We start from the raw sequence: 10,755 nt of genomic DNA on the forward strand, positions 1-10,755 counted from the left end.
CAAGGGGACTCCGGTGGGCACTGCCGGGCTGCGGGGGCATTTCCAACCGGGGCATCTGGGGGAGAACCCCTCCAGCCTGGTGGGGGCACGGGGGAGAGACCCCTCCAGCCTCGTGGGGGACACACGGGGGCGCAGCCCCTTCAGCCTTTGTGGGGGGGCACGGGGGCCCTGCAGTCAGCTCTGCCAGCCCCTGCCCTACGCACCCCCCCGCAGAGCCCCCTCCGGGTGCCCCAGTACAGCGAATTCTGCCATCCCCCACTGTCCTAGTTCACTCAGACTGGACCCCCGCCCCGCCCCCCGCCCCCCGCCCCCTCCCCCCCCCCCCGCGAGCTCCAGCTCCCGGATTTCGGGATCCCGGATTTGGGGCTTCAGCAAGCACCAGCCTGGCCGAGGAGCCTCCGGCAGCCGGAGGCACCAGTGTCTCCTAGTCCCAAACTGGTTCAGGATTGCACAGACCTGCTCCCCGTTTGCACCCCGCTCCCCAGCCGCCTTCCCCGGCCCGCAGCTCTCCAACCGGCTTTTCCTGCTGGAGAACCCCCCTCCCAGAAGGAACCAGCCCTGGTGACAGTCCGGCTGGAGGGACAGCCGGGCCGGGGACCTGGGGATGCCCCAGCGGCTCCTCCGGGACCTTGGGAAACCTCCCCGGGGAGGGCCCCGCGGGGCTGCGGCCAGGACGGGCAGCGGGGCTGGGCTTGTCCCAGACGGTTCTGTCCCCCCTGGATTAATTCCCACATCTCAAATTATGTTTCCCATGCAGGGAGGTAAGCCCGTGCCATCACACACAGCTTCTGGATCAGGCTTCTGCCTCCTGCCTCATCCTGGCTGCTTCCCTACGGAAATGATCTCCAGTTCTATTTATTTATATTTTTATTTTCACATTTATTTTCATTTCTGTTCTTATTTCTATTTCTGTTTTTCTATTTTCCTAATTCTATTTCTGTATTTCTGTTTTTATTATGTTATTTCTATTTCTCCTCTTCCTCTTCCTCTTCCTATTCCATGCTTTCAATTTCCATTCTGTTCACATTTTTGATAATTTTCCTGCTTCACCGGTGCCTCCGGTGCTGGCGGCAGGACCGGGCCTCGAACCCTCGATCCCAGCGGCGGCGCAGCTCCCCGCTACAGCCATCAGGTGGCACCATTTCACCGCGCGGCACGGCTCGGGGCCCGAGGGCCGGGGGCGAGGGGGGGGCCAGGCCCCGGGGGGACACACAGAGGGGCAGGAGGGGAGAAACCCCGCTCAGGCTTAAGGAAAAGCCCCCAGACTCCGTTGCAGCCCCCCAGCCCATCTCAGGGGTAAAGACCTGCCAGCAGAGGCAGAGACCCCACACCAAAATAAACGTCCCCTCCCCAAAGCCCCCCCCCCCCCCCCCCCCCCCCCCCGGCCCCTGCCCCGCCGGTGCTGGGTGGAGGAGGTGCCTGGGGACAGCCCTGCGAGTGGCCGGGGTGGCAGGGGCTGGCTTGGGGCCCGGGGCTGGGTGACATGCTGGGGGCTCTTAGGGCAGCGGGGGGGGCCGAGCCTGGGCTGGGGGTGGGAGAGTGGCACAGAGCCCCTGGGCAGGAGGTGGGTGTCCCGGGAATCAGGGCTTGTCACTGCCCCAAGGGCCCCACAGGGCAGGCAGCGGATGGCAAGTTTTGGGGTACGTGAGGGTCCCCCCACTTCATGAGGCTGGGGGGACTCTGCCTTGGGGATGGCACTGAACTGGGAGACGCTGGTAAGTGCTGGGAGAAGGTGGAAGCCGTGTGTGTGTGTCTAAAACATACCCTTGTAGCCACCCAGCCCCAAGCCTGGATCCATCCTACTCCCTAACGCTAACCCTTCCTCACCCCTACCTCCAGCAAACACCCCCCACCCTGCACCCTCTCCAGATCCCCCCTCAGCACCAAGAGTCCCTGGGGGCCCACCAATCCCCTTGCCAAAAGCCTCCCCTGAATTGCCCCACATCGTCCCCAGAGGCCCCGCCAGCCGCCCCCTCCTGCCCTGGCTCCTGCAGACAGGAGCCTGCGATCTTTATTTATTCCTTCTCCCTCCTTCACCCACTCTTTGTTGTTTCTTGAGAGAGGGAAAGAAGGAAAAAAAAAAAAAAAAGAGAAAAAAACACACACACAGAGGAGGCAGGAGCCTATTTTGCCTCCCAGGCAATATTTCTGGAGCCAATCGGAATGCGCACCCACCCTGCCCTGCTCCCTAATTAAAGGCTTTAAGCAGGCGGCCGGGGCTGGAGGTTTGGGCACAGTCTCTTGGTTGCTCCTTGCCAGAGCCGTGTGGAGGAGCCGGCCCTGGGCACGCCAGGCCTGACGCGCGGGCAGCTGGAGCCGCCGGCCTGGGGGGTCCCCAGCCAGGCGGGCAGCTCCCCCCCACCCCAGGTCCAGCGATGAGCGGGTCTTTCGACAAGAAGCTCTCCAGCATCCTCACCGACCTCTCGGGCTCACTGAGCTGCCATGCTGCCTCCAAGGACTCTCCCACCTTACCCGAGTCCTCCGTCACCGATCTGGGCTACTACACCAGCCAGCACGACTACTACCCGGGCCAGTCCTACAGCCAGCCCGTGAGCCACTACCCCTACCACCAGTTCAACCTCAACGGCATCGGTGCCGCCGGCACCTACTCGCCCAAATCCGACTATTCCTACAGCCCTTCCTACCGCCAGTACAGCCACTACAGGGACCAGCAGCTCCCAGCCCAAGAAGCAGGTAGGATGTTCGGGAGAGAGGGGCCGTATCCATCCTGCTAGTCCTCTGGGATTGCAGCAGGAACGTCACAAAGTTGCACTCCTTTCACTGTCCCTGCGTTGGGGATGGGGTGGCTGCAGGGCTGGGGAAGGGTCCCTTGTCCCTGCTGAAGGATGGGGTGGATGCTGGGGCAGGGCTCAGCCCCCTCCGGTGTTCCCGGTGCGGTCCGGGAGATGCAGCAGGATGGAGCTGTGCTGGACACAGCCACCCGGGGGACACTCTGGGGGATGGGGCAGTGCCACCGCACAAAGCAGGATGACCTTGAGCTGGGGGGGGATGTCTGTGCTGGGAGCCCTTCACCGGCACCAGCCTCACACCTCCACTCTCTGCCCAGTGTCGGTGAAGGAGGAGCCGGAGCCAGAGGTGCGGATGGTCAATGGGAAACCCAAGAAGATCCGCAAGCCCCGCACCATCTACTCCAGCTATCAACTGGCGGCTCTGCAACGCCGCTTCCAGAAAGCCCAGTACCTGGCCCTGCCCGAGCGGGCTGAACTGGCCGCCCAGCTGGGGCTCACCCAGACCCAGGTAAGGGCTGTGCCCCTCCCCGACACCCCCTGACACCCCCGGTTCCCAGCCACAGGCAGGCAGGATCAGCAGGACTGGGAGGCGAGCTGCTCCCCTCCTTGCAAAACCTGAATCGACAGGGGTTTGGGAGGGGGCTCTGTTCACAGCTGGATGGTGGGAGCCGGGAGGGGCTCTGGGAGTCCCCAGGGGTGGATGCTGCCTGCTTGCTCCTGGGTGCAGGGCTTCCTGCCACCAGGTTTCCCTGTGCAGAGCAGATCTGCATTGCCAAGGAAAAGGTGGAGAGGAGGGAAGGACCCCATCCGTGCCCTGCTCCCCAGGTCCCAGACCTCACTCTGCCCAGGCAGCTGGCAGGGTCTGAGGCTGAATCCTGCACTGGTGCCTGGGAGGGTCCCAGGTCAACAGTGCACCCAGCGTCCCAGGAATGGGGAACACCACATCCCAGGTGGGACGGGACCCTTGGGACAGGATGCTTGGGACAGGGTACTCAGGATGGGGCGCTCAGGATGGGGAGCTTGGGACAGGGTACTTGGGACACCCCTTCCCAGCAGCAGGTCCAGGCCCTGAGTCCAGCCAGAACATGAGGACCCGGAGGCTGGACCCAGCTCCTGGCCAGACTCGTCAAGGCTCTCCTTGTGCCCATCCCCCCGGTGCTCCGGCTCCCCCATCCCACTTGGTCCAGGCAGAGAGAAGGGATTTTGGGACAGGATCCACATCCCCCAGCAAGGACCCTGGGCTGGGGTGCCAGCTTAGGCTCGACTGGAAGAGCAGGGATGGGTGTGATGGGCTGCCCCTCCCCATAAGCCACCCAGATTTGGGGCTAAACCCTCGCTTTTGGGGTTCACCTGATGTGGGCACAGATCGTCCCCACCAATCTGCTGGTGTGAGGGCAAGTGGGTTGTCACCGCCGTCACCGCAGCGCACGACTCCCCCGCACCCCATCCCATCCCCGACACCCTCCCTGCCTGCGGGCTGGCGCCGGCGCCCTTGTGCCGCCCTTGGCGTGGCGCTCCCCAGCGCCCGGCCTTCCTCCTCCTCCCTTGGGCGGTGAAGCAATCGGGGACACTCGGCAAAGGGCTGACGGAGCGCGTCACCCACTCCCAGAGGGACATCCTGTTTGGGTGACAACCACCGCCCCCCCCCCCTCCTTCCCCAGGGGCCAAGGGCGTCCAGTGCCACCGCCTCACCCAGCACTGGCGACGCTCCTGACGCCCAGCGTGCCGGGCTGGTGTCCTGTGAGGCATGGTGTGACGAGCTTCCCATGACGCCCATGTCGCCAGGAGGGCTTCCCACCATGCACCATGTCTCTGGGGCCCCCCAGTGCCCATGTTATGGGTGCCTTCCCACTGCTCATGGTGTGTCTGGGGTCCCCATGACACCCATGTCCTGGGTGCATCCTGTGGTGCCCAGTGTCCAAGCTCCCCATGACACCTGTGTCCCTTGTCCCTTCCCAAACCGCACCTGTGTCTGGGGTCCCTTCCCACACCGCATCGTGTCCCAGGTGCCTTCCCTGTTCAAGCCGGGTGTCTGGTTTTGGTGGCGGGGCGCTGACCCCTCTCCCTCCTGCCAGGTGAAGATCTGGTTCCAGAACCGTCGCTCCAAGTTCAAGAAGCTGTACAAGAACGGCGAGGTGCCGCTGGAGCACAGCCCCAACAACAGCGACTCCATGGCCTGCAACTCTCCCCCCTCCCCGGCCGTCTGGGACAGTAACTCGCACGGCAGCACACCGGGCCGGACCCCGCTCCCGCAGCCGCTTCCCTACAGCTCTTCCCCGGGCTTTTTGGAGGAGCACAACCCCTGGTATCACCCCCAGACCCTCAGTGGACCCCATGGACCCCACCAGCCGCCACCAGCCACCACGATGCATCACACCTCCCCGGGGCCTCCCCCCAGCACCGGTGCCGTCTACTAACAGCCCGGAGCCAGACAAGGAACAAGAGACAGTGGCAGAACTCCTTTGCCTCCTTTCCCCCCCCCGTACATTTTTTGGTTTTTCTTTTTTCTTTTTCTTTTTTTTTTTTTTTAAAAGGTCACCTGTGTACACGCACCCCTAGATATACACTTATATATCCTATCCTCTCCCAGCTCATCTCAGGAACAAGAGGACTGCAAAGGGTTAAACTTGTTAGCTCCCAGCCCAGGGCGGTCAAGGAAAAGGTGGTGAATTCTTCTTATGCATTTTTTTTCTTTTTCCATCACCCCCTAATAAAAACGGCCCCCGAGGAGCCACAATCCACTGGGAGCTCCTCGCAGGAGCTTTGCTTCTTGGGGCCACCCTGGTGAGCTGCCCTGGGGGGGCTGCCCCCGCTGCCACCCCCCAGCGCCCCCACCCCACGCAAGCACCAGTGGGCACCCAGGAGGGGCACCCGGAGCACCCACACCCCAGCCAGGATGGAGCCTGTGGGGAGGAGGACGCGGCGTCGCAGCGCGTGGGTGCCCATTGCCGACGCCAAAGGAGCGGGATGCGCTTAGCCCTCATGGCACCCGACATCTGGGGACCCGGAGCAATTCAGGGGGGTCACGGACACCCTGCAGGAGCAAACCAGGACCCCCAGCCTGGCCTCTTCTGTGGCAGCTTTGTGGGAATCGCCCGGGACGATGCTCAGACAATAAGGTGGTTATTTAAAAATAAATAAAAAGTGTGTGGGGAGAAAATATTTTAATATTTAAACAGTTCAGGAATGGCTTAAGTTATTTTTTAAAGAGAAAAATCATGCTAATGTCCGTTTTCTAACAGCGCTTCCGTCTGTGTCAGTTAAGCTAATGGCGAAGCAGAATGCCTATTTTTTAAATAAGTTGACAACACATTTTAAAGAAAAAAAAAACTTCTTTACTATTTTTTAAGAGAATGATGCTATTTTTTTAGAAGCAGAAAGTGCAGTTTTAAGAAGTGTTCATATGTGTTGTACAGTCCCGAGGATCTTATTTATGTTGCCTTATATAAATAGGGATGTATGGGGGAATAAAAGAGTGTGTACATAAGGTTCGTTTGTATAAAGTTGATCCAAACCAAACTGGTTTCGGTCTGGTTTTTTGTTCACTTCTTTTTAAAGGAAAAAAATAATAATACCCTGGTTGATAGGAGTCCTGTCTAAAGACAGGGGCTTCCTCGAGTGTCCTTTGCTGCTTTCCAAGTGAACAAAAGCTGATCTATTAGTGTTAATAAAAGTACTTTGAATTTCAAGGCTCTAAACACCATTTTTTGGGAGGTTTTTGGTGAGCATTGAGGAGCTCAGGAGTTTTCTGGCTTGGGAAATGCAGAGTTAAACACTGTCTCCCCTGTGCTGCATTTTGGGGGGGCAGCTGGGGAGTTGGGGAGTGGGGCTGGCACCGGGCGGTGGGCACAGCTGCTGCCAGCTCTCCCTGGCTCCTGCTTTGTCCCACTGAGAGGGAATTTGGGGGTGGCAGATTTTACTCCTGGTTTGCAGTCTTCCCCAAACCACTGCAGAGCCCTGTCACCTCCCTCCCACTCCTCTTACTGGGACCAGTAGGCTCCCAGCCATGCAGACTGGGAGGGCAGCTGGGGTACCCCAGTGTCCCTTTTGGGGACACCCCATGAGTGGGAGCTGGTGGGGGACAGGCACTTGACCCTGTGGGACCCACACTCGCTGCCCCTGCGGAGGAGGTGCCTTTCCCCATTGGCGTTACGGGGTTAGGAAGGCTTGAGTGACCCAAAGACCCCCCAAGACATGGGGCCTCAGGACAGTGACAGGGACAGTCCCTGCGGCTGAAACCACGCTCGTCACCCTGCCCTGCTGCCACCAGTGTCATTTCATGGGTGGGAGCAAAGCCCCATTGCCCATACCAGCGCTGTCCCCACTGAGCCATGCTGGTGACAGGGGACCTAGTCCCCAGCATCAGATCCCCGATGTCTGTGGAGGGCCCCCCCAGCCCCCCTCAGCCCCAAGCCCTCTGTGGGGTGGCTCTGGGGATGGTCCCTCTGCACTGGCTGGGGACATCCCCAGCACCGTAGGGTGCTGGCACACCGGGCACAGCCTGGATGAACCAGCTTTCGGCATCCCCAGAGGTGTCCCCACACCCCCCTTCCCATGGCCAGCTCCATGTGGGGCCAACCTCGCACCTTGCACCCATTGGTGTTTCCCCAAATCCCGCCACGGGCTGCACCTGCCGCCTCCCCATCCCCATCCCATGCCCCTGGCATGCCAGCAGCGGGTGCAGCCGGACCCCCAGGCACCCTGGTATGGGGCCTGCATGACTGGGCTGGTTGCAAAGGATTGAGGGGTGCTGCCAGCCCCCCGTCCCCCAGTGCTTGGGGTTGGGGTTGGAGGCTGCGTGCAAACCGCCCCGGAGCCGGCAGGCGGGCAGACACGCTGGAGACACGGGGGTTATTAGGGGGAGGCTGGCAGCAGGAGCAAGGAGGCGGCAGGCTGGGAGAGGAGGAAACTGAGCGGCATTGCCTGGAGTGAGAAGCACGGCATGAGCTGGCGCTGGCTTAGTGGGGTTTTTGTTGGTTAGTTGGTGTTTTTTTTTTTTTTTAATTTGGGGGGGAGGGAAAAAAGAAAGAAAGAAAGAAAGAAAGACAGAAGATTACATATCCGCAGATTATATAAATGCTGGGCTCATCACTGCCTGCGGACAGGCACTAATCCTGCTCCTCTCCAACACTGCCTGCGAGTCGGGCTCTGCTGGCAGCCTGTGCCACCAGTCCTGACGCTGTGGGGATGGGCACTGGGGAAGACATTGTGCTCATGTAGCCTCCTGCCCCACTCTTCTGTCCCAGCCATGGAGCATGTCCTGGAGACTGCGTGGGGCTGGGGGTGCCCAGGGGCTGCAGCACCCACAGCCTGCGGGGTAGGCTGGGTGCCGGAGAGCCACAGCCAGTGCAGAAGCCCTTTGCACCTGCCCGAGGAGCTGCAGCAGAGCCAGGCAGGGCTGTGCACTGCCTTCCCCCTGTTCCTCTTCCCTCAGCCCCATCTCTAACAGCCTGGGGCAGGGGGTTTACCACCAGCATCACCTGCAGCTCTTCCAGCCCAGAGCTGGCCAAGACCCTTAGAGCTCCCCAAAAGGGGCTGCAGGACCCGGCCATCCCTCCCCAGGGTCGATCCTCCTGCCAGTGGCTGATGACCCAGCATGCTCCTGACACAGCAGAATGGGGTCTGAGAGCCAGATGCAGGACACCCCCCCAGGGTGGGGACATCACCCCATATCGCATAGCATCCTTTGCCCAGCCTTGCACAGGAACAAAATAGTCATCCTTCATCATCCCAGTTATCCCCTGCCGGCACCGGGGATGGAGGATAGCACAGGACAGTACTGAGACAGGGATGCTGGGGACACCCAGCCCCTCAGAGGGGATTTGGCTGGTGTTTACAGGCACGATGAGGGCTCAGATGTGGTTTCCAGTCCCTGTGGGCCCCAGGCATAGGGCAGCAGCACCAGGCATCCCACTGGAGTCCCCGCACAGCTCTGCCCCGCACGCACAAGCCCCGGCGCGCAGCCCTCCCAGTGTGGCACACGTCTCCTGCCCCGTTGCAACACGCTGTTTCCAGCCACTTGCGTCATGCTGCTGCCAGCACAAAGCACGGGGGCAGCTCCTGCCCACGGCCCAGCCTAGCATCCAGCATGTCCTCATCCCCTCGCCAGCTCTTGGCTAACCCGGCATGCGGCAGCTGGAGCCAAGGAGCAATGCCGGGCGGCCACAGCATTGCCACCAGCCGAGGCTCCGTCACTGTTGTCAGTGCCAGAAAATAAGACAAAGTGGCCTCAGGGACTTCTCTGCTCCCTGTGTGACCCGGTCCTCTTCCCATCCGAGCTGGGTGTGGGAAGGGGACACAAAGTCCCCTCCACTGCCCAAACCTGCCCTGGCAGTTTGAGGGGGGCTGGTTGGATTTCCAGCCTGTGCAGTTGGAGGGAAGGGGGACCCATACAAGGCCAGGGACATCCCCATCGCCCAGTGGGATTTCTCCCATCCAGTGGGTTAAAACCCTACCAGACCAGGATGTCTGGGGGCTCTTGGCCTTTTTCTGAGTGTCCCCAGCCTGGGATGCTCTTGGCTGATGGCAAAGAGCCAAGACCAGCTTCAGTGATGCTGTGAGGCAGTGCCGCCCCTCTCCTGGGGCACAGAGGGAAGTGGGCTCACCACCCAGTTCAGCTGCAGAGGGAAGAGCAGAACAGCCCCCAACCCCCCTCCTCAGGGCACATGATCTTGTCCCTGTCCCCAGCCCCATCCCACAGGAGCATCCCAAGCAGGACCCGAGTGCAGGTGGGTGGCAGTGGGAGCCAGGCTCCCCTGGGTGCCTGAGAGATGGGCTGGAGCAGGAATTTCCCTGCACCCAAAGGTGCCTTAACTGGGATCTGCTCCCAGGTGTCAGGGCAGGAGGGTCGGCCATGGCTCTCCCATGCAAGCGGCTGGGTGCAGAGGGCAGTCAGGGGCGAAGGCAGCTCCCCTGCGGGCTTCAGGCCCCAGCCACCATCCTGGCCGCACTGCGAGTGCTGGGTGGGCCGGATCCCGGCCCCAGGAGCCGAGGGCTGCTGCCTCCCTCCTGCTGCAAGATGGGACCTGTGGACGGCTCTGGCTGCAGGTCCTTGGCAGCACATCTGTCGGGAAAGCTGAGCTGGTGCCATGGCCTCTGCCTCCTGCTTCCCTCATCCCATCAGATCCTTTCCTTCCCAGGCCCACCACAGAACCGAGCCCCCTCCAACCCCTCTGCCAGCTCTGCAGGATGTCACCCCAAACGCACAGGGCTGGGATGGTGCTCAGCACCCAGCTCCTTGATGGCAGCACCCCAAGCCATCCAAGAGCCCTTTGCATCTGGGACCACACCATGTTTCAGCCCCTTCCCATGACTGGAGAGTAATTCTTGGAGGAAAGCTGCCTCTTCCAGCCCAAAGCCCCTGTCCAGGGTAAATCCCACCCATGAGGAGCTGGGCTTTCCCCAGTCTCTGGATGAGAAATTCTCCTTTCCTCTGACATCGTTTCAAAGCAAACCCATCCACCTCCCTAAAGGCTTGGTGGGGAGGATGGGCTCCATCACCTGGGGAAAATAAAGCCAGCCTTGCCCTACACACACCCCTGCTTCTGCTGGACTTGCCCCACTTGGGACATCATCCACCCATGCAGGGGACACCATGCACCATGTCTTGGCCCTGGACTGCAGCCAGTCCCGGCCAGTGTCCCCTGGGATGCTGAGCCAGCCCGTGGGCTCCACATCCTTCATGTGCCATTGCTGCAATGTGCCTGTGGTCATTGTGGGACACAGCCGGGGACAACCATGTCTGCATCCCGGTGGCATAGCCGCCAGCACCCCAGTCCTCTCAGCTGAGGGAATCACACCCGCTACCGGCTGGCAGGGTGGCAGGGGCTCATGTCCAGCCTTGCGGCTGCCGGCAGAAACCTGGGGCGCCCCACACACTCCAGCCCTGGGGCATGCCATTCCCACACCCGGTGCCAGAGCTCCAGCCCTGCCCATCTCCCACCTATGGATCGCTTGCTCAAACACCCAACTCCACAGGTGGGAGCCAAGTGCTCAGAAAAACTGT

The 10,755-nt window shown here is 61.2% G+C and overlaps 1 protein-coding gene across 1 annotated transcript; it reads left to right on the forward strand.

Annotated features, from left to right (window-relative positions):
* The first annotated feature begins 2,294 nt into the window (after positions 1-2,294).
* Positions 2,295-6,324, forward strand: DLX3 (distal-less homeobox 3). Its single transcript, XM_005235845.3, has 3 exons — positions 2,295-2,694; positions 3,068-3,258; positions 4,826-6,324. The coding sequence occupies exons 1-3, from the start codon at positions 2,376-2,378 to the stop codon at positions 5,165-5,167; spliced, it is 852 nt and encodes a 283-aa protein (XP_005235902.1). The 5' UTR covers positions 2,295-2,375; the 3' UTR covers positions 5,168-6,324.
* The last annotated feature ends 4,431 nt before the right edge of the window (positions 6,325-10,755 follow it).

Source organism: Falco peregrinus, chromosome 18, assembly GCF_023634155.1.
Source record: "Falco peregrinus isolate bFalPer1 chromosome 18, bFalPer1.pri, whole genome shotgun sequence".
NCBI classification, from domain to species: Eukaryota; Metazoa; Chordata; class Aves; order Falconiformes; family Falconidae; genus Falco; species Falco peregrinus.